Source organism: Ailuropoda melanoleuca, chromosome 4, assembly GCF_002007445.2.
Source record: "Ailuropoda melanoleuca isolate Jingjing chromosome 4, ASM200744v2, whole genome shotgun sequence".
In the NCBI taxonomy this organism is placed as follows: domain Eukaryota; kingdom Metazoa; phylum Chordata; class Mammalia; order Carnivora; family Ursidae; genus Ailuropoda; species Ailuropoda melanoleuca.
Window position 1 is genome coordinate 11,922,945 of NC_048221.1, and position 23,005 is coordinate 11,945,949.

Genomic DNA, 23,005 nt, shown 5'->3' on the forward strand with positions numbered 1-23,005 from the left:
GAATCCCTCCAACAACAGTGAGGTTGTCCCCTCATGCTCAAGTGCGGAGCCGTGGCCGCCTGGGGGAGCGGTGACACAGTGACTTCCCCAAGGGGACACAGGATGGTCCCGCCTCAGGAGGAGGAAGCCTTAGGAATCGCCTCCAGACACGTTCTGGAAGCTGCTCGCTCTTCCAGAGAGGATTAGGAGCACATCAGAGCTCAGGAAGCCTGCAGGCTTCGCGAGAGGCCCCAGGCCCACGTCACTGCCAATGACTGAGAAGCGAGGCCATCTCATGGGCACCAGGGGGCCCCACGCCCTCCGGGACCTCGGGGGCCTCTCGTCCATATCCAGAAAAGGGAGATTTCCAAGGACCCTGACTGTCCAGGGTGCCCTCCACATTCCCTACCCGTCGTAAACCTCAATTCATGGTGTCCTCTCAGCCTCATGGGTTATCACCCCGAGAGGGGTCTGTGTCACAAAATACCTGGGTCTGAAAAACTGCCTTTCAAAAGTCCATCCGTCTCAGATGATGGTCAACATCAGCAGTGACAAATGGCATTGATGACCGGGACCCACATCACCTCTGCGCTCCGCCCCCACCCCGCCACCCCGAGTCCCAGCAGGAGGAAAACGCCAGACAAGCCAAACCCAGGGCCACACCAGAAGACACCTCCCAGCGCCATCCACACTGGCGCGGTCAGCAAGAACGCTGCTGCGAGACCGCCTCCGCCCCGAGGGGCCTAAGGAGGCGAGACAACTATATATATGGTGGGGACCTGAGACAAAAATAGGTAAAAACACTGAATAAAGGGTGACCTTTAATAGTAACTTCTCAATATTGGTTCATGAATTCTAACAAACGTGCCGTATTAACGTAAGATGTTAACCACAGCGGAAACAGTACGGATGCATGGGAACCCCTTTGTATTCTCTTTGTGATTTTTTTCTGCAAATCTGAAACTGCACCTAAAACATCAAGTTTATTAACATGTAAAAACGAGTTCGTAAAGCCCCGTCGCGGGATGATTCCCTGCCCATGAGAAAGCCTGTGGAGTAAGGCGGCGGCGAGGCAGCATGCTGGGGGCAGGCGGTAGGCCGCCCGCCTTGGCTGCGGAAGGGGGGCCGCCAGAGACCTTGACCCGGAGGCCCAGCACACACGCTGAAAAGCTTTCCCGAAGAAGGGTCTCAGAAACCGGCGCCACCAGAAGGCGCTGGGGCCGGGTCCCGAGATTGCCCATCAAGGCGGGTCCCGATGCGGACACTCAGGGCCTGTTTAGTCCTGGCGCCTCCGTCTCGTCCCTTTCTGAACCTGCACGGGCTGGCGGTCGGTGGCTCTCTGCCGCCATTCAGTTCCCAGGCTGTGTGCACTCTGGCTGCTCGGATTCGGAAGATGTATCACCTTTACCCGCGAGAAGTTGGCCTGGGGCTGTCTCGTGTCCCTGGGGACGGTGAGAAGCAAAGCTGGGGGCAGATCTGCAATGTCCTCACCAGCTCCTGAGGTCGTCCCCACAGTTACGCCCAAGCTTCTGGAATGTTCTGGGGGAATCCGGCTGCATCCTAGTGGAAAACTCTTCTGTCTCCCGGTTCTGACAACAGGTTTCCCGGTGCAGGACCGCCCAGCGGCCTCGCCCCCTACCCCCCTACGTAGGCCAGGCCTCAGGGAACGGTGCAGAAATCTTCCTTCAAATTGCAGGCCCTGCTCTAGTGACGGTGAGGTTACAATCAATCATTTCAGAAACATTCTGCCTCCTGGGGTGACGGGGTGACCCCTAGAAACTTCCCAAATAGGCTCTGTGGCCCTAGAAGCCACTCAAACACTTAGGATGGAAACAAGAATGTTCCATCTGGTTTTCCGCCCCGAGGGGCTCGTTCACCTGAACCACATGTGAATGTTAATGAGAAGAAAGTGCCATTTAAATGAAAGGGAGAAAAGATCATTTTTGTATTAAAATATTTTATATTAATCATTCAAACTTAATTTTATACAACGAATGCATACATCGCCCAGATGTCTGTCTCAGGAGGGAGGTCGGGGCAGCGGGGGGTGGGTGCGCCCGGGCGCCAGTAGGAGCAGGAGATGAAAGGCAAGGAGTCGCTGCGCTCCCTCTACTCGCCCTGTGCTCCAGGTGGAGGGAGACCCGGTGCTGCCACTCGACAGGGACGTCACCACGGAGAGCGGGATCTGCGGCAGTGACACCTCTCTGCTGGGCGAGCCCCCAGAGCCCGAGGCCCTCTGACCAGCGAGTCCTTGATATAACAGTGGCTGTGACATGTCACAACGTGAATGGGGACCACTGCGAGCGTGTGTGTGTGTGTGTGTGTGTGTGTACAGACAGACTGGAGTTTTCTCCTTTCGCAGAACCGCCCGTGGCCGCCCTGCCTGCGCGCTCGTGGCCGGGGCCGGGCGCCTAGGCAGCGGGCATGTCAGCCTTGCTGAGCGCGATGGCCAGCTCCAGGTCCTCCTGCTCCTGCCGCCGCAGCCGCGCCAGCCTCTCCTGCTCCGCCTTCTCGCTCTCCCGCTTGGCCCAGGCCAGCTGCTGCTCCTCATTGCCAAACTGCAAAGGAAAATGGAGGTTGGGTTACTTGGCCCGGGAGCTGCAACCTGCCGCTTGGGGGTGGGGGCCGGGGCATGAGGGTGCCCATCGCGTGCTGTCGGGGTGCAGGGAAATGCAATGCTGGGGTGCACTGGGCAGGGGGTGGCGGGGGTTGGGGGCTGCCTGGTGTGCACGAGAAAACCAGGAAACGCCAGACGCCTGTGTCTTGGTCGAGAGTGGGGAGGGGACACGCAGCACCCCAGTCCTGACCCACAGTCACATGCACCGAGAAACAGGGCTGAGTCTGACCTGAGCTACCACCTCGGACCTCAGAGAAACTAGCCGCCTGGCCCTACGCAGGGAACCACAGCAGGCAACACTAGGCATCTGTTTGGGGACACAGAGGGCTCCCGCACGTCTCTGGGTCGGAGTCTCTGAGGCTTCGCCAGGGTGTGAGGGAGGAGCCCCCGCTTGGCCTCCTCTCCAGGCATGGCAGGGGCGTCTGTGAAGGCGGCCGTGGAGCAGAGATCAGCTGAACCGAAGAGCTCAAACAGCAAACCTACAAGGCCTGGGCCTCGATGACAGGCTGATGACACCAGCAGGTGGGAGGCGCTGGGACCGGAGAGTTCTGGCATGCGCATGGCCCTGCATTTCAAACATGCGCAGACGACACGGTCTTGAAATGTGACATCGCTACCCCAAGCTCTGGGCCCGTTGGGGCCACCTCGTACTTGAACATTTACAGGAGCCCTGGTATTTACACTGCCAATCCGTCCAGGAGTTCTTGAGGTCTTTTTCCAAAAGGTCCAATTAAAAAACCAGGGAGGAAACCGTTTTGATACCAAGATGGCTGGTTTCAAACCATTCAAGGTATCTTAGCTCTATGAAAGAAAAGCAAAGCTAGATCTCACAGGCACTTCCCCCGGTGTGGGTCTCTGGTTCCCCCACAGGCCCCAGTCACATGCCCCACACCCCCGAGCAAAGCCGTGGCCTGTCCACGGGCTCGGCCTCCCTTCGTGTCTCTCTTCTCCTCCCTGGCTCCGCCGGGTCTCTGCTAAGCATTGGATGACACCAAAGAAAGAAGCAGTCCGGCCCTCTGAAAGGTGCCCCTTGGGAGCAGACACACAGACAATCCTGATCTGACACAGGATTTGTGGAGGCCCGTACAGACCCCAGCGGGAGCACTGGGGAAGCAAGCACGACAGAAATTCAGGGCTCCTTCTTCACACGTATACTGAGCCTGAGTGACAACCTGGCAGGTGAGCTCCTGCGACAGGTGGGGATGCGGAGGCCTTGGGAGAGGGGAGGTGGCTGCAGAGCCTGGCCCCCAACACGCTGGACTTTCCCTCTGGGTCCGGGTCTGGGTGGAGGGGGGCGGGGGCGGTCAGCCACAGCTGCAGAGTTGGGGCAACAGGGCACCCTCGTGAGTGTGGCGCTGGGTGGGGGGTGCCGAGCACCCAAGCCTGGCGCTGCCGGAACAGAGCACGGGGTGGGAGGGGCTGCGAGGGGCTTGTGTGCAGGTGTGGTGGGGGTGGGGGCGGTGGGCACAGGTGCGGGGTCAGCATGAAGAGCCGTCCCCAAGAAGAAAGGCTGAGTCCCAGTTTCTTAAAGAAACTACCCAGAAAAACATTCAGGGCTGACGGGTCTTGAGGTAGGACTCCCTGTAATCTGGTCCCTACCCTGCCTGTTTCCAGCCCCCATCACAGAAAGCCTCCACCCCTGCACTCTCTGGGGAATTTTCCAACACCTCATCAGGAGAAAAACAAGGAAAAACCCACAAATACTGGCAGAAACAGCTTCCTAGTGCTGCTGACAGCAGCGGGAGGGGACAGCATGGCTGACAGGGACCTCGTCCTCTGTTAGCCCAGAGGAAGGGAGGGTGGGGGCTGACAAGTAACGGCCAGGGTGACCCAGCCACAGCCTGGAAGCCAGGCCAGGAGGGGCAAGCAGCAGTGGAGACCACGAGGCCGCTCCACGATTCCCGCCCGGCCCCAGAGTCTCCAGACGTCCCTGCAGAGCCTCCTGCTCAAGGGGTCCCCATTTTCAAATGAAATGTGCTGGCAGGAACATTCCAGATGCCTTCAGAGCACGCCGGGTTGGGGTCGGCTTCTGGATCCTGTCTGGAGACACGCACCTTGCATGCGGTTTGCGTGCACTTGAGCAGGCTGGACTGTGGTGTCCGAGAGAGGATCTGGAGGACGAGGGTTGCTCCGTCCGGGCTGCCGATCAGCCTCTAACCAGCAGAAGAGCCCCTCCCGGCACCGGTGGAGACCCCTCGACGAGGCCACTCTGGTCCTCCGACCCACATGCACCATGACGGCCAGAACCTGGGGCGCCTGTGGGTGCAGCCGCCACTCCAGGAACAGCAGGTGACTCCTGCTTCACCCCTGCACCGTCCTGGAGCTGAGACAGTGGGCACAGAACGCCGCCTCCCGTGGCATCTCCCGGGTGCGGGGCGGACGCCAGGCGGTTTTCCTTCAGCAGCCTCTGGGCAGAAATCCGGGGTTCAGACGGCTGCGCACACGCGGGCACCCGGGGCCACTCCTCACTGGGGCCTGCGCGTTGGTCCGCACCCGCCCCGCACTACACGGGGCCTCGCAGCCACCTCCCGCTGGCTCACTCCCGCTGCTGCAAGGGTCGCATCCAGCTGGTCCGACGACGCCTGGCGTGGCACATCCCTCCTGAGTCGCTCTGCGCTTAATGCAGACTTCCGGAGAAAAGAGCCGTTTTGCTACCCTATAAAGGCTACTTCCTAATAAACACATTTGCCTGAGACAGACAGTCTTGTTTTTAAAGAAATCTCGGAGACGTTTCCTGCGAACGGCTACAAGCACAAGTAACGCATTGATGGAAACTCGGGGCTCATAAATGAGAGGCTTCCAGAGGGGCAGAGCCAGGGCGCCAATGGGAGACTGCCCACGCGTGTGCCATCGGCTTCCCTGAACTCCAGCACGGGCCACGCTGCTTCCACACGGCTGACAGCATGTCCTGGGGCACTCGAGAACATCCGCGCCCAAGGAGTCGCGGTGCCAGACCTCTCAGCGTTTCCTGGGGGAAACGGAAGCACACAGCCTGGAGGACCCAACTCTGGCCTGTCCTGAGTTAGCACAAACCTCTGAGGTCCGGCAAACCAGAGACCACTGGACAACAGACTGGGTCCCCGGATGTCACAAAAATGCAAAGACATCCCGAGTGCCCTGAGGTGGGACAGGCTGACCATTTTTGGACTATGGTATGACCAAAGGGGACAAACCAAGCCAGCCAGGTGTTCTGCCTCTCCCACACTCCATCCCCTCAGAGGGGCCAAATCCTGCTGTCGGGTGTTTCCTCTGGAAAAACTGGGGCATCCGAAGAGGGAAAAGTAATTTTAAACAAAGAACAGCAGGGCTACAAACAAGGATGATTCAATACTAGGGATGTTTCTGGAATGACCAGAAATATCGGGCCAATGATAGCTTAAAACCTCAGGGTTTTGTTTGTTTGTTTTTTAATATTCTCCCCCCAACCAGCCAGGGGGTGGCAGTGGGATGGAGCAGGGCACAGAAACAGATCATGCATTTCAGAAGGAGAACAGTCATTTCTCCAAATTCCCAATCACATCTACTTACCCCTCTTCCCTACCCAAAACATAGTACCTGAAGCCTGTGTGAATAGCTCTCTTTTTCTCATCGGCATTTGATATTTCTTCCCCCACCAAAACACAAATGCAGTACTATTCAAGAAACTGTAGATAAAGTGGGTTTTGTTTTTGGCTTTTATTAATACCACTGCCGTTTGGACACATCCACAGCATGCACCGGCTGTCCACAAAATCTAGCTAACTGCCGTCGTAAAACATTTACAGGTTGCCAAGAGCCGGGACCGGGCCGGCATCCGTCTTGGGCTACCGCGGTGAAGCCGTGGGACAGCCGTGCACGAGGTGGAACTGAAGCGAGTCAGGCGCTCGCCGGCACTGACAGGGCAGAGCTGGTTTTAAGACAGACATTCTAGGAGCCGGAGCGTCTATTAAACAACGCATCTCACACCGAACCAGGAAACAAAGTACTCTGCAAATTCGAATGTAAAAACAGTGCACCACAGACGGTGAAACCAATTCTGGGAAGACAACATCTGAGCTGAGAACAAGGTTCTTGGTACCGAGGAAGGTACTGGAAACACCCCCAAGTGACAGCGTCCTGCAATCCGGAATCTTTTTTGCACACCAAAAAACAACGGCCAGGCTTTCCAGATCCTGGGATTAGCTTCTGAAAAGGCACTTCACCACTTTGCTAAATGGCTCCGCGAGGGTTTTGGTTTTGGTTTTGGTTTGGCAAGGGGAAAGGCCTTCAGAGCAGTTGTTCTGGGCTGGATTTCTTCCTGTCGTAGCTGGGAACTGAAATAAGTTCTAAAAAACCAAATTGCTCTTCCTCTGCATGCCCTGCCTGGGTCCTTCAATCCTTACTTGCTGCTCAAAATGCCTTGGGGTGGGCCTATCACAACTCTTGCACAAAGCCCCTTCTGGGGACAGTGAAACCCTAATGGGACTTTGGCAATCTCGTGTGCGTACTTCGGAAGCGTCTGACACTTCAGCTTCCAAAAAGTCCATGAACGCCACGGCCTCCGGGCCACAGAAACGACACAGAGCCTAGCAGGAAGGACAGAAAGGGGCACACTTGGCCGCCCTGCTGGAAGAAAGCATGCCCTGATCACAGAGTATCCAAACTGCAGCTCTTTTTCTTTTTTTATTGAGAAACTGTTTTTCTTACAGAAAACAGCAGTACAGAATAAATAACACAAGGGATAGCATAGAGGTACTGGGAGACAGAAGCCAGGTTTGCCGTTTCAAAGAGACAAAAAAGAACCCCAAAGAAGCTGCAAGCGGAGGGTGGAGGGGTGACGCGCAGGGAACTCAACTTACAGAGGTGAAGTCTGCAAAGCCCAAGGAAGAGGCTTTAGAAGGTTTAGCTGAAGAGGAGGGAGCAAATGGATCTTTTCCACTAAACGGGTCCCCAAACCCCTTTTTATTTTGGAACGGGTCACTGCTGTCAGCCCCGAGTGGCTGGAATGGATCGGGGGGCTCGGGAAAGTCTGCAGAACCAAGCTGGCTTACAGGTGTACTTTTACCTGGAAAGTTTAGGAGAAAAAAAAAAAAAAAGAGAAAAGAAAAAAAAAAAAAAGAAATACAAGTTACTGACCATGGACAGAACAGAGTCCTGACTGAGGAGGCCGGCAAGCGCTCACGGGGACACCCTCTCCCTCTTTGGAAAGGGCTGGAATGCCACTCGCTGACAAGACAGATCCCAGGGGAATCCTGGATGGATCTCACTTTATTCTCACCTTATCCCGGAGGCTTCATGGGCTTGTGGGCGATACAAGAAAACCACTTCAGACAAGCCCCTCCCTTCCCCACCCCACACAGCTAAAATGTACTGTCTTTACCAAGTTTACATGCAGACATGTTTCAAAGTGACTCATTTTAGTGGCAACACATTTACTATCACACTGAGTTAAAAAAAAAAAAAGTCATGGCTGAGCAGAAAAATATACTGCAAGCTTCTAACAATAAAGAAATGGGGAGGAGGTGGTATTTGCAATTAAAAGGGGGGATGAGTTTCATCATATGGGACAGAGTTAGCATAGTTAGCATTGGTTGTGAGGGTCTGGCCTCTGCCGTCCTGAGGTTTACATCTGTTCTTAGCTCCCGCTTCTGCCCTTTGGTGCTGGGGGCTCCAAGGGGCAGGGTTTGGGCCTTTCCAGGACGCCTGGGTCCTAGCAAGGCCAATCTCAACCGGATGTGTGTGGGATAGATGTGTTCAGAATTAGAGGGAATCTGGGCCATGAGACCATGCTTGGGGCTGTGGCCTGAGGGCAGGAAGCTTCTCCTAACAAGTCCTGCCAATGTGCCGGAATGTTCCACTAGGAATCAGGGGCCTCTCCAGGCCTGCCCACCAGCACTTGATGAACCTTCAGGATCCTCCAGTTTTGTAGGCCAGGTTCCTGCCTGATGCCACTCATTTGCCTGTTGGGGGAACCAGGAATGAGATGTTCAATTTAGTCCAAGCAGCTCTGTGTCCAAGCCCCAGGTCAGAGACTAGAGGATACTTAACATAATTCCAATTTGTCAGTCCAGCTGCTTATGTTTACTCTTGCAATTTCAAAGCTGATATGCACCAAGAACCCACAAGCCAAGGGCCATGTTCCACACACAACCTTGGACATCTAGCTGAACATCCAGAAAATGCCCCCAGCCCCGAGCAGCACCCCCAGTACCCCCATGCAGCACCTGAGCCTGGGACACCTGCCCTCCTCACCCAGCCAGCCTCAGCCACAGCACCTGGCAGCGAGAGCGCACCCGTCCATCCATCTCCACGCCCAGCTCTTAGAAGCATCCTCTCTGATGCCCGGCTTCTACGGGCCCCCAGCTGTCCCTGAGAGCTCTGAGGCCACAGCCTGCCTCCACTTCTTTCAGCTCCAAGACCTCAACGAGGGCAAGTCCCTCAGCCCCAGCTAGCCTCGGTTTCCTGTGCGTGAAGCGGGAATGAAGAGGCAGGGGTCAGATGAGGCGGCCAATGAGCGCCGCTCCTTATGCGTGCACAGACCCCCTGGAGCAGCACGGCTCACGACCCACCCCGAGGCTGCCCTGGCATCCCACACCGCACTGGGTGCTGCCCTTCTCAGTCACACTGCCTGCCCCGGGCAGTACCAGTAGGACTCGCAGGAACCGAAAACGGGGGAGGGGGGAGGGGCAGGCTGGAGCATAGGTCTGCTCTCCCTGGGGCCTCAAATTGATTCATAGGCAGACGTAGGGCCCAAGGATGGGTGGGCCCTATGAGCTAGAAGGGTCCACGGAAAGCCTTTGCCGAAGCCCCTGGGTGTGCCCCCGACACAGGTCACAGGACTATTCCCCAGAAGGGTAGCGCTAAGTCCACCATGCAACAGGGCTTCTCTCTCCCACAGCACCTGACTTGTCACAGTGAAGGCCTGGGGGTGCCCCCCCCCACTTTCTGTACTGGTCGAGTCTCTATGGTAGGTACCTCCTCCACTATCCGTGACGGAGCCCAGACCTTCAAGCCGTCCGTCCAGCACCAGATGCCCCCCCATGCCATCCTCGCTGATGTGAGCTCTCCCACCTCCTCCTTACCCTTGACCTCAGGCCCCCCAGGGCTGCAGAGAACAGGGTGCTCTGGGGGCCCGCCACAGCTTCCCAGTTTGTTCCACCGGCCTGGAAAATGGGCCTCCCCCACGGCCGCCATACACAGCCAGTCAACTCCCTGGCCCGAGGGAGGAGCCGACAGGTGAATCAAGGCCTCCCTGGCCCCCAGAACTGTGTGGAGAGGAGACAGCTGTCAGGCAAGGCCAGCCCAGCAGCTTGCAAACTCAGGCTATGCACCTAACAACAATGGGGTCGTTCCAGTGGCCGCTCCCCCTCTCGGCTTCCTGCCCCTAAGGCCATCCCCACCCAGCAAAGTGGCTTTTTAACACAGAACTGATCCCCACGCTGCTTAGATATCCCAAAGGCTCAAGGCTGCCCCAGGAATACCCACCCGCCTTGTCCACCTGCCCCCTGCCCCAGCACCGCGGCCACCTTCCGCCCTGCCCAGCTCCAGCCTTAGCGCTTGCTGCTCCCAGGCTCGGGAGGCCCTTCCTCTCATGGGTGCCAGACGCTCAGAGGCTGCCCCTCCCTACTTCTGGCTGAGACGCCTCCCTATCTGCTGCTCTGCAGCTCTTGCGACATTCTGTCCCTAGGCCACAGCTGTATTTTTACTCTCCCTAGAGTGTACACTCTGTGGGGTTGTCCTCCCCACCCCGCTGTCCACAGCTGTGTCCCCTGCTGAGCGCAGGGCCCCCCGCTTAAATTCCCTGCTGAACGAAGCTTTCCACCGTGCAAGCTCCCCGGCCCCGAGCCCTGCCTCAGGCCCATGCTTCCCTCACCTCAAGGCGACTCCCAAAGGCCCCACAACCCATGCCAAACTCTTCCCAACCTCATCCCCCGCCAGCCCTCCAGGGCCCGAGTGGCACCTCCTTCCCTGGGAAACCCCCAACTCAGGGTTTTCTTCCGGATGGTTCCTCTGCCCAGGATGCACTCCCATCCCCCCGGGCACCTGTGTCTAACTCTTCCAGCCCAGCCCCAGGACAGGCCAGGTTCACCCCCTGGAAAACGGGGAGCAGCACAACAACCCCCCCCACCTTGTTCTCAGACTCCGTTTCCAAATCCACGAGAAGGGGTTGTTACAGGTTGAACTGCATCCCCCACACATTCATGATGTTGTCTTCATCCCCAGCACCTCACACCGTGACCGTGTTTGGATACGGGGTCCTTGAAATGGTAGTTGAGTTAAAATGAGGTCCTGTGGGTGGGCCCTAGTCCAATAAGACTGGTGATTTTATAACAGGAGGAGGCTAGGACACAGACGCAGAAAGAAGAGGATGTGAAGAGATAAGAAGATGGCCCACCACCAGCCAAGGAGAGAGGATCCAGAAGGAAGCAGCCTTGCTAACACCCCGACCTTGGACCTCCAGCCCCCAGAGCCGTGAGACTAGGCTACGCTTCTGTTGTTTATGCCGCCCAGCCTGTGGTCCTGCTCGGCAGCGTCAGGAGAAGGCCGCCCTGCGTGGCTGCCAGAGCCGTCACCAAGAGGAGGGGTCGACCCATGATGGGGCTGCCTGCTTTCGTGCATCAAGTCGTACCAGCACGCCAAACCAGTGGGCTGGGCTGACTCACTCGTGTGCCCTCTCTGGCGGCTTTCGTGCCACACCACCAGAGCTGAGCAGCTGGGAAAATGGAAGGCCCACAGGGGCACAAAGAGCGACTCCAGCCTTTCACAGACCCACGCGTACCTGTGACGGTGGAGCAGGCGCCCAGCTCAGGCACCTGCCAGGGGGCAAGCACATCACATGCTACTGCCAGGTGATCAGTCCCTTCTGGGAGATGGAAGGATGCTCCAGGCCCCAGGAAAGAGGCCCCTGGGCCCCCACAAGGAAACCGAGGACCCGACTACAGCTCTCTACTCTGACACAACCACTTAGAAACTCTGTGTGCGGCACTGTGGCACTCACAGCCTCCAGGCGAGGGCTCCTCTCCATCCCACCTCCTCAAACCCCCCTCTGTATCCTCCTTCCCCTCGGTGGAGCAGCGCCACGTGCCAGCTGCCACCCCCAAGAGAAGATGCACAGCCCCAGAAGAGCCCCCCATGGAGTGTACCAGGAGGCTGACTCCACCGCGCCTTCCACACCCCACACGGCGGTACCATCCGAGGCTTGATCGCGGGTACACGTGTTTCCGAATAAAGCCCGCTCCGGGGGCTCCTGGAGCACCCACAGCCCTTCCAGGGCCCTCATCTGCACACATAGCCAGGATGCACAAGGACCCTCAAGGCCATAGGCAGGAGTGCCATGGGGGACAGCAACCTGAGAGTTGGGGGGACAGGCTCAGGTTGCATGGGGAAGGGAAGCTGACCTCAGCCTGCACGGTCCTCATGGCCTGGCCACCCCCAGCCTCCTTCCCATGGCCACTTCCACTGTCCTGACCACCCACAGCATCCAGCCTGGCACAGCCTTGCCCCTCCCCGGCAGGCCCTCCCCCACACGGCTCCCCAATGCCTTGTCCACCTCCCATGGCACCGGCCTTTCCTGCTCTGGCCTCCAGCACACATGAAGGTCAGTTCCTCGTAGGTGGGGCTCAGCAACCACTGACGAAGTAAGTCCTGGTGGGGGGTGTCCTCGTGGGCCAGTTGCTGCCATACGAGAGCCACAGGACTGTCCCGAGGGACAAAGGCCCTTTCGGGGAACCTCTCTGGTGAGCTAGGAAAGAGTAAGATGTCTGGCTTCCCTCCTTTGCAAGAAAGAGCAACGTTTACTGGGCTGATTTTTTTTTTTTAATCAAAAACTAAAATGACAATGGACCAAACAGCAAAAATTCGAATACAGGAAAAAAATAAAGAGCTGCTGGGGACAGGCTGAAAATCTCAGGGCATGGCACCGCTCCTAGTTCAGCAGTAATTCCAGGTGGACAGCTGCTTGATTTTTCGGAGCATTTCTTGCAGGGTCTGGTCCAGAGGGCAGGTTATCTGAGCAGGGATAAAGGGGTCAGCCGACCCTAGCCCAGCCCTAAGTGCGAGCACAACGGTCCGAATATTCAAAGGTATCGCCCACTTCTGTGCTCTTTCCTTCTTTTAAATTGGGAACATCTCCCCACCCTGGTTTGGGTTTGTTGTGGTTTTTACATTGCTTTTGGGGGTGGTGGTTCAGAATCCAGCCTGCTAGGATTTCAAGCTGAGGTTTCTGACAAGCCAAGAGGTGATCGGGGAGATGAAAAGCGTCATTCACATCAAAACTGCTGGGGCCTGGTCTTGCTCCGTTGCCGAAACCGTTGTTATTTAGAAATCATGACTGTGTTAATATGAAACCAGGGCACATCAACTGCTCTTGATTTCAGAGGGGAAAAAAAGAAACAGAACGGTTTTTTTCTCGGTTGTCTGTTTTTGTGCTTTGGCACAGAGGCTGACTTGCTGGACCTGACACGTGCAACATCAGTGGCATCCCTGGCTTGGCCTGACACTGTGCTGGTGACCGGAGGCTTTCTGCCAAGAAACGCACTCCACGACGGCCCTCGGTCCAAGCTTCCTACCCCGCACCCGCATTTATTTTTAGCAGCTGCACTTTTAAAACATTCTGGGTGTAGTTCCTGCTTTTTATGTAACCACTTCTGCTAACGCCTTAATCGTTTTTCCGATTTTCTGAGGTGTAGTTTATCTTGAGCGTGACAAAGTCATTTTCGGCTACCTCCGTGGCCCTGAGTGAACTCACTGGCGTTTGTGCCTTTTCGCGGCTCCAGGTATCGTAAGGAAAGACATGGACCATGGCACGTGTCAGAGAAGGCAGTGATAATCGGTTTTTAAGAACTGCTGTAAGAGCTACTGCGGGTGATTCCCGGCACGTGCCATGCGGCAGGTGTGGCACCGCCATTCCTAGATGTCGGTGTGCAGCGCCACCCGACACCCACCCCCAGCAGCGCAAAGGCAGGGAGTGAGGACCAGCGGGATGACGACCCCCTGGGGGCTGGAAGCTGCTGGCCTGGCGCCCACAGTGACTCTCCAATATTCAGAGGAGTCCTCATTAACAGGGCAGAGGAATGCAAGATTGAAGAAAAGGCAAAATAGGGCTCATTTCAAACCGCAGCAGTTTCAGCAGTTGCCCAAGCGGTGCACCGAAACCGCACACAGGACCGCCTTTAGCAAAAACAGTATGAGCCCGATGGTTTACCACAGTGTGTGCTGTTAACAAAAAAAAAAAAACAAAAAAAACACTCGGTGGCCGGCTCCACCCTGGTAGAAATTTCTTTAATTCTATTGAACTTCTCGAGGCTGCGTGTGCCCCCATGCCCCTCGTGTCCCCCGTGCCACAGGCACCCAGGGTCGGGGAGGCAGCCAGGTCCCGGGCAGGTGCTCCTGAGCGAGTCTCCGGCAGCAGAGCTCCCTCCTCACTGCGCCTTTCCCAACACGCTTTTCAGGAAACCGCTGCCCGGGAAGGGACCCCAAGAGCCCGGCCCGCCCGAAGGGAAAACGATGGAATGAACACTTGCAAGATGTGAACGCTCAAAACTCCGAGAGAAGGTAGATCCCCTTGTTCGAAAGTCTCTACTTAGAAGATGAAGAGGTTCTGGGTGACTAAGGGTCTCAATAAATCTGATGGGTAAAGACATCAAAAATATACCCAAGTGTGAGTTTGTTTTCATCCCAACTGGACACTTGCTGGTTCTATTTATAAAATTCAGGGCTGAAGTTGAAAAATGCAACTACATTTCTGTAGATGAGAGATAAATACGAAAACAACAAAACACAACAAAAAAATAAAAAACAAAGGGCTTGTGGTCAAGACAGCTGCCCCACCTTAGCTATAACCCTACACAACACAGGACGTTCGCACAACTGCCATTTATCCCAACACGGGACACCCACGCAGCTGTCACTCGCCCGACACAAGGGACACCCACGCAACGGCCGCTCATCCTCCATAGCTTCTGACTGTCACACCACACGGGCGGGGTGGGGGGCGCTCCCTGTTTCCTCGGCTTCTCCCTTCCCACCCTGCTGCCCCCCTGCCTTCGGCAGAAAAGCTTAACTCGGGGGGACATGGGGAGAAATAGAGAGCAGGCTGTCCAGAGCACAACCTTTCAAATTCACAATCACTTGGGAATCTTTTACTGCAAGAGACTGCTATTCACCAGCATGTATCGATGTTTCCCTCTGGCTCCCGCCTATGGTGGGACGCGCAAGGCACGCAAGGGAAGCTAATTTCTCAAAATGTGATGCGCGGGACCATCTAACGGTTTGCAAGTGAGGAGTCCTGCACACGCCAGCCCTGCTCGCTCTCACTGATGCACATGAGGGAAGGCAAAGCCGGCAGATCAAAGCCGTGCCAAGTAGCACAGCCCTGGCAGATAAAATCTGAGGTCCCCACCATCACAGCGTTGAGATTTTCCACTAAAAATATTTACTGAATTTTAAGAAAATCTGCTTAATGCATTGAAGGGAACAGGATGAGGTTTGGTACCGAATTGTTGAGAAAAGCTGAACAAATATTTACTATTATCCACCAGGCATCTCTACCACTGATAGAGTGGTACCACGAGCCTCTGTGGTGTCTAAGGTGGTCAAAGGTCATGGAAGTGAGCTGGTGAAGAGCCCCGTGGATGTGGGGTCAACCCACCCTTACGAGAGAGAGAGGAGAAAAAGGGGAAAAAAAGTAACCACACTTTTTGGGTCCTCAAAAGACACACACCACTGGGAGTGAGAAATACAATTTCTGAGAAGTTTCAACAAAAAACTCCTTTAGTTCTGAGCAAAAACAGGGAGGGGAGTTTGTGACTTATGAATGAATTTACAAATCCCAAATCGGTCTTTACAACAAAAACAATACAGACTACAGGTCTCACAGTTCTGCTTTTTCAAAAATCACATTTCTTCTTTGATTTTTGCCTTCGACACACTCTGCTGGAGCAGCCCTGCATGCCATCCTGCCCCGTCCCCATCCCAGGGACTCAGGGCACCTTGTGGGGGGGCGAGGGGGGACACTCATAGCTACACAGCAGCCAGATGGGGGGGCCCTGGGTCTGTGCCACAGGACCATGGTGGCCCAGCCTTTGTTCCTCCCTACAGAGGAGTGCCAAGGCTGCCACAGCGTTACCTCTGCACAGGCAGAAGGACGCTGGACCCACATTTAACAAAATCACCGGAGTGTCACGTGGCGGGTCAGAAAGACGGTGAGGAGGTGTGCGAGCGCGGGAGCTGTAGAGCCCACCAGGAGCTCCCTCCTATGGTGGGGGCAGCTTGGAAGGAGTCAGGAGAGCCTGCAGCCGAATGGGCGCCCCCCACTCTTGCTCTCTCTACGGCCGACTACCCCCTTCCCCATACATCGATCCCACCCATGTGCCCGTGCTGTTTTCACCTGACAATGGCAGAGGGAGGGGGCGGACCGGGTCCTTGGAATCTGAGAAACGAAGGGATAAGGGACCTTCGAAAAGGAGGGGCCACGCTGGGCACATCTTCCTAGGCTCCCTCACCTTGCTACAGGTGGAACCAAGGGGTTGGGGGAGGAGTGGCGGCAAAGAGGCACTCAAGACGGCTAGGGAGGGGCCGGGGCCGGGCGCAGCACTGCAGCTCCTGTCTGCTCACACCTACACTTAGATGCAGGATGGGGGGGTCCAGGCTCTCTGCACCTGCACCCCACCCCGAGGCCCCACAGCCCCCCAGGAACCTGGCTGCCTGAGCTCTGATTCCTCTGCTCCAGGACCCTATGCCACTGAACAACAGGTGACAACTCTGTCACTGAACTCCCACTCAATCTTCCCTCCTGGGTGCAGGAGGGTGGGCGTGTGCTAAGATAGGCAAATGCTTCTATTTTCAAACTCAGCCGACTTTGCGGAGGAGAAATGTACCCCAAAGAACAGTCTGTCTCCAGGCATTTCACAAGGAAGAGGCTGAGAGGAAAAGGGCGTTTCTCCCTCTGCTGGGAGCAGCACTGGCGGCAAGCTCGCGCTGCCAGGGCGTCACCCCCAGGCCTGACACAGACCCGACCCCCCTCCCCAGCGGGTGGGGGCGGCGGGCAGGAAAGGAGGGCTCCACCAGGCTGGGCACCCAGGGCTCCCCTGGAGCACCCCGACCCTGGCTGGCCAGCAAGTACCAGGATTTTCCAGGCTTCTTGAGATGGCGGTGAACCGCTCTTGTCCCATTCTAGAACTTCATATGTACCCACCGAATTATCTCTTTGAAATCATCGTGGGAACGGAATTAAAGTAGTTAAGTTCAGGGCTGAGGTGCTAACCGCACGGCTCAACTGGAGAAGCCATTTTAAAAGTGGATCCTGAGCAACAAACAAGAGGTCGGGACCCACCCGGGCGAAGGATGGCCACCCCAGTCTCAGCCTGGCCCTTCAGAGCACACGAGAGCCGAGCGTGAACACGGGCTGGGGCGCAAAGGAGCGCGGGGCAGCTCCCCCAGGACGGGCAGGGTGACCGGAGGGCGAGTGGGCTGGCCTGCAGGTGGGCGGCAGGCAGAAACCCGCCCCGAGCAAGAAGCCGCGGTCACCCCGTGCGCGTCCGTGTGGGAGGGGACTCACGTTCTAGGGGAGACAGGATTTTTTTATTTTTTTTTACTTTTTTTCGAAAATCATTTGACTCAAACAGGACACAGATTAAATGCTATCTCGTTTTCCTGTGTTCGTTGGAAGAATTGAGGGGAGGGGGCAGAGGGGCAAAAAAAGACACCCCGGGCATGTGCACGGCTTGATCCTGGAGGTGAAAAGGTCATTAGCAGTAATAAAAGGGTAATAAATAGCGGAGAGGTTAAAGGTGACTGGCTGGTTAGCGGTGAAGGCCCGCTAGCTGGTGTCACCCGGGCGCTGCAGGGCCCGAATGCAGGGCTGCACTTGCAGGAAGTGGCAAGGGTGGGGCCGGGCGCAGGATCCCGCTATCTGTCGCTGGGGTGCGGAGGCCCAATCACTGACACCCACACAGCCATTTCCTGCCCTTAAAAAAAATCTGTTTCTCCCTTTGCAAATCAACAACTTTTACCTAGAAACTCTTCAGCGGTGAGTTCTGACTGATCTCGGTCTCTGATCCGTTGCAGAAAATACACCATTGTTTACCTGGGGGAGGTGTGCGAGCGCCAGCTTTAACTGACAGGTTTCGGAGGCTGCGAGTGGGGTCTGTTTTGCATCTGCCTGGAAGAAACCAATTCTCTCTACCCCAAACAGGCACCTGCTGGTTACCCAATACCTTGATAGACCTTTCTAGAAAAGAGCCCCGAGCACAGAGAACTCCATGAGGACACTGGAGCCCCAGGTGTGCCCCCAGAGGGTGGTTCTCCATGGTCCCTGAGGGTATGCTTTCTGGCTTGGGTCAAGAGAAAATTCCATCTTTAGCACTGAAAGCAGATGGCCAGCCGTGGGCTGCTCTAGTCACACATGCACGACGCCAGAACTCTTTCAACAGGGAACCTCGGTGAGGCTCCCGGGTGAAGGGTCCCCCACCGTGACTGCACGGACGGACGCTTACACACGTTTATCGCATGTCAAGTAAACCTCAGTCACGTTTTTAAAAACAAACAAAACAGCTCCCATGGAATGTGAAAACTGCAGGCTGCAGCGTACGGGAGGTGGTACCTAAAAAACCACGCGTGACTCAGACCCAAACGTGCACTTGGTCCCAGACAAGCGACCACAGCTGAGCTTCACCAGCGAGGACCCTGGCACCCTCTCTGAAGTTCAACTACCCATGCCCTGACTTTTTCAACTACAAAGATTTCTGCTGAACTGCAATCTCGTGGGGGAAAGGGATCCCTTGGTATCTCCCTGCATGCATATGGCTGCCTCAGACCCAGCCTCTGTCTGCCCCTGGGAAGGAGCTTGTGGGAAGGAGGACCTGTGTCCCGGTCCCAGCACCCTAGGGATGGGATGGGGACACATGTCACACACATCATATCACGGGTCATCACTGTGCGAGGCACTTTACCCACACGCCCACCTGCTAGGCCAGAGTTGGTCCGATGTTCAGTCAGGGAAACCGAGGCTTGCTGAGGTTGAGACACTTGCCTAGAGCCCCCTCCAGATGGTGGCAGAGCCAGAACATGAACCCAGGCCCTGGCTTCACATGTCCAGAAAAGTGGCCTGAGCCTGATCAAGCAACCTTCCTGGATTCTAGTGGCCTCACATATCGGAGACACCTCCAGGTGCAGAGACCTGGCAGGGTTCTAGAAACTATGGAAGAGCCATCCCTCCATCTTGGTTTCTGTGAGTGCGGGTATGAAGTTGTGTGTTTGGTCTGCAAAAAAAAAAAAAAAAGTTATCACAGCAGTCTGGAACATCCACTTGGGATCTCCGCGGGATCATGGCTCCATCACTAGGGCTGCAGGGCCCCCGGCAGCAGGGTGCCCACTTTGCCTTGTCCGTACTCAGCCGTGCTGGGGCCGCAGCTCCCTCTGCATGCTGGGAAGGCCCTTGACTGTGATGACATGGCATTTCCAGGTGGCGATGGCCACCACGGCGTGGTGACCACGGGGCCTCTCCACGCGGGCAAAGGCCAGGTTAGTGACAAGAGCACAGAAGCACAATCTAGTCCCTCACTTTCAAACTGTTGGACTTTGTTTTCTTAAAACAAAAACAACTTGGACATCCTATCTTAAGCAGCCAAGAAAACAAGAGTTGTGCCTTGTGTTTTCATAAAGACCACCTTGAGCAGGACCTCCTCCAGCCCTCATCGGCTGACCTGTCCTGCTAGTAACCAGCTAACTCCCGGGCCACTCCAGGGCCTAAGCAGTCTCGCTCCCCACAGTGTGGACGCGGAGAGGGAGGGCGGTGTGCACAGCTGGGCCTCGGTTTCCTCCATCAGCGCAGCCGTGTGGGGCAGACACCTTCCTTGAATCCCCCAAGAACCGAACGCTTCCCCCCAGACGCAACTCATTCACAGGTCAACTGCTGGGTCAGACACCATGCGTGGGATGCATCTGCATGGCCAGCGTGTCCACGTTGTTAGAGGTTAGTAGGAAATCACAGCAGAGCCACCACTGGAAGCTGCTCAAACACTACTCGCCACGCGGTCTGTACCTACCACCCAGCAGTGTGTACAGCGCAGAGTTTTCCTGATCAGCCATTGCTTCTAGGTTAAAAGAATCACATGAGAAACACTTAGACCTCAACGCAGGTATGTCGTGGCCGCTTACAGATTCCACACCGCACATGCATCACCATTCTCCGGAACCTGTGAGAACTCTGAGCCTCATGCTTTGATCCTCAGTACAGCTGTAGATGGGGTGGAGAGGTCCAGGGCTGGCCCTGCTGCACTTTGCTGTGTGACAGTGGGTGGCCCATGCGACCTCTCTCACTTCCCTTTCCTCTTCTGAGAAGAGAGCATCACTGTGCCTGTCCTATCTTGTGGGTCTTCCTAGGATCTGGCTAGGTAACAGTCCCACAAGTGCTTCCTACGGGTCCATGGATGTGACAAGGATAGTTGGAGCACCTGGCACCGCACTGGCCAGGACAGAGCAAGGGTGCGATGGCCCAAAGCCAAGAGCAAAGCAGCCTGAGACTCCCTAGGGTACAGGCCCAAGCCTCCCAAAATGGGGATGGCCTCTGCTTTGTAAGTGCATGATACACTAAAAGCAGCAGCCAAAATGGGGTGGGGAGGCCTGCAGAGGGCAATACAAGGGAGAGGGGACAGTGAAGGGCAAGTTCAAAAGCAGACCCAGCACTGATTCAAGGAAGGGGAGGAAGCTAAAACAAGAGTTTCCAAGAAACCCTGCGCATGAAGCTCTGCACCTGGTAGCCGGCATGTGGAGTAGCTCCCTGAGGCCTGACAAGTACTGCAGCTCTCTGCGTGCGTGCATGTGTGTGTGTGTACCTTCACACGGGAACGTGTGGACACGTGCAGTGTGCACACAGGTGTCTGCAAGCGCTGTGAGAACATGCACATGCGAGGGTGCACGGGAATGCGTGCATATATGCATACACGTGCCTGCACGTGGTAACAGTGCATGAGCACGTGTGCACACACATATGCACGTAAGTGTGAACCCAAGCCTTGTATGTATGTGTGTATGCAGGCATGTGCTTGCATGCTTTGGCCCCCATCTTTCAGGCAGAGTATGGAGGCCTGACACTCTTCCGTTAGGAGACTGTCAGGGGTGTCCCCTTAGAGCCACCAAAGTGGGCACTGCAGGCAGGGCTCCCATCCTCCTGAAAGAAAGCCCTGGCTGGCCCAGGTGACAGGACACGGCAGGCAGCCTCTTAAAAACAACTTCCCCTCCGTTCATCTCTACTAAGAGGAGGACTTTGACAGGCAGACCTTGTGTAGGATGACCAGAGGGCCTGGGATCCATGACCACCTGTAACTAGAGAGTTCCATGGACCACCAAGAGGAGCCCCAGGCCGACTGAAGGGCAGAAGCTAGCTCAGGCGGGACCAAGGTTTCAAGGGAGCATGTGGGTCTCCTGTGGCCACCCCTAGTCTCGAGACAGCACAGTTGAGACTGCCTGGAGCCAAGGCACCAAGAAAACAGTGAGCAGGGGTGGATAAAGGGGCTGGAAAATTGCGGTGAATCCCGCTGCCACTTGAAGCAACAGCTTTCTCCCTTTTGAGTCTGGCAACCTGGCCTGCCGGCCTCTGGCCATCATATAAGAGAGAGCCCCCGCACAACCTCCAAGTCCTCAGCAGCCTCAGGGGGACACCTGGGCCCTTGAGAGTAGGGCCCCAGGGCCAAGATCAAGAGAGATCAGTGGCACCAGTCACAGCCAGGAGAGGTGAGGTCTGCAGGAAGCCCCTTGCTTGGAGCTATCTGGAGAGATACCCGGCAGGAGCCAAGCAGAAGAGAGCCCACAGCCATCTGCCTCCTCTTGATCAAACACGGCCAAAGACTCCCACTCCCAACCCCACTCTGAGTCTTCAACCAGTAAGGAAGCACCAGATTGAGGGGGTGGCCTCAGCCAACGTGGGAAAGAGCTCGGGTTGGGGGGAAGCCAGAAGGGCCACGGGGTCCTGACCACACACCCTGCCAGGGGCCATGCGGCAGCTCTCACCACCACAAGGGCTGAGCCTTGGGCTTTCTGGAGACCACCCTGGAGGCCCACACTGAGCCCGAGCCAAGGGGCCCCCAGGATGGAGTGAGGGTGGGTGGGATGGGAGGCGTGCCCCAGGCACACACCCTGTGAGGACCCAGGTCACTAAGCAGTAGGGAGACCCTCTTGCTTCAAGTGCGGGCCCCCCCGGCATCTGCTCCACTCGGCTGGTGAACAGAGAAGCCCTTGGTCCCCCTCCCCCCGCCGTCCTCTGACGGTGGGCGGGCGGCTGCGAGAGAAGAAAGCGTACTGACCGCTGGGCGGTTTAGGCCGTGGAGGAGCAGGTTTCTTCGGAGGCAGAGCGGGAGTGTCCTGTTTACTTTTAAAGGGGTCATCTGAGAATCCTGCCCCTCCAAAGGAGGAGGTGAAAGGACCAGAAGTTGGGGGCTGTAAAAGAGGACACGAAAGAGAGGCAAAAATAATCGTTAAAATGGAGGCAACGGATGTCCATTCAGCCAATGCTCAAGTACCGAGAGCCTCAGTGAGGCCCCCACCCTCTGAGCTCCGTGGCACAGCCCCCATAGGGACCCAGGTCTCTCACAAGACCTCTGCTTTCCTCCACCCTCAACAGCCAGGGTCCTCTGGCCTGTGAGAGGCAAGCCAGCAAACGGAGAGCAGGCAAGAGCCGCCCTGTGCCTCAACAGGCTTATATCACGCACGGCATTCTACCCATGCAGGGATATCAAGTCTTTCCTGACCCCGGGGTCCCCTGGGCCTCCTGTTCATGCTTCAGAGATGGGCCCCACCTCACCCTCACGCTGGCTGCAGACCCCTCCGTGTGCCACACCTGGGCAGCTCCCGGCACTGGGTCAGAATGGCAGCAGACCACCTCCTCGCCCCGATGTGGCCCACGGGTGCTGCTGCCTACACAGTGACTCAGGTTAGAGCCCACCCCCACAGCCTTGGCTGCCTCCGTCAGGCTCCTCCAGCCCGGATCTTCGACCCCTGCTCCCACCCAACCCCATCTCAAGTGCAAATCAAACCATGTCATCCCAGCAAGAGAGAGAGGCACAGGCAGGTGTGTGGGTAGAGAGGACAGGTTGGTCCGTAGCGCTCAACAGCCCCAGTGCCCACAGCTAACCTCCGGAGCACTCCTCAAGGCACACGGGGCCTCCATCACAGCCCCCTGCTACCCAATTCTTCCACCTCATCTCTACAGCTTCCCCTCCCCACAATTCCCCAGTCCCTGGAGCCCCTTGCATGCACCCCAGTCTCCAGGGCCCCATGCACACAGGGTCTCCAGCTGGGGAGCTCAGTCTACCCCATCCACCCCAAGATCCTCTTTTCCTCAGAGACTGACCAGACCAGCTCTCACTGCCGCCCCTAGAGCTCCGACGTCCCTTCCTGCCAACTGTGCCGCTTGACATCCTGGTGGGACTCCACAGGACCCAGGTCACCATGGGC

General features: G+C 56.5%; 1 protein-coding gene across 3 annotated transcripts in view; it reads right to left on the reverse strand.

Annotated features, from left to right (window-relative positions):
* Positions 1–1,919: 1,919 nt before the first annotated feature.
* Positions 1,920–23,005, reverse strand: part of EPS15L1 (epidermal growth factor receptor pathway substrate 15 like 1) — a 94,474-nt gene continuing 73,388 nt past the window's right edge. For 2 of the 3 annotated variants that reach the window (XM_034657978.1, XM_034657980.1), the window contains exons 22-25: positions 21,856–21,988; positions 19,600–19,647; positions 7,414–7,619; positions 1,920–2,537 (exon numbers count right to left, since the gene is read on the reverse strand). In XM_034657978.1, coding sequence (XP_034513869.1) covers positions 2,391–2,537; positions 7,414–7,619; positions 19,600–19,647; positions 21,856–21,988 — 534 coding nt within the window. In that variant the 3' untranslated portion in view covers positions 1,920–2,390. The remainder of the gene's footprint in view (positions 2,538–7,413; positions 7,620–19,599; positions 19,648–21,855; positions 21,989–23,005) is intronic. The other variant, XM_034657979.1, reaches the window with a different exon arrangement.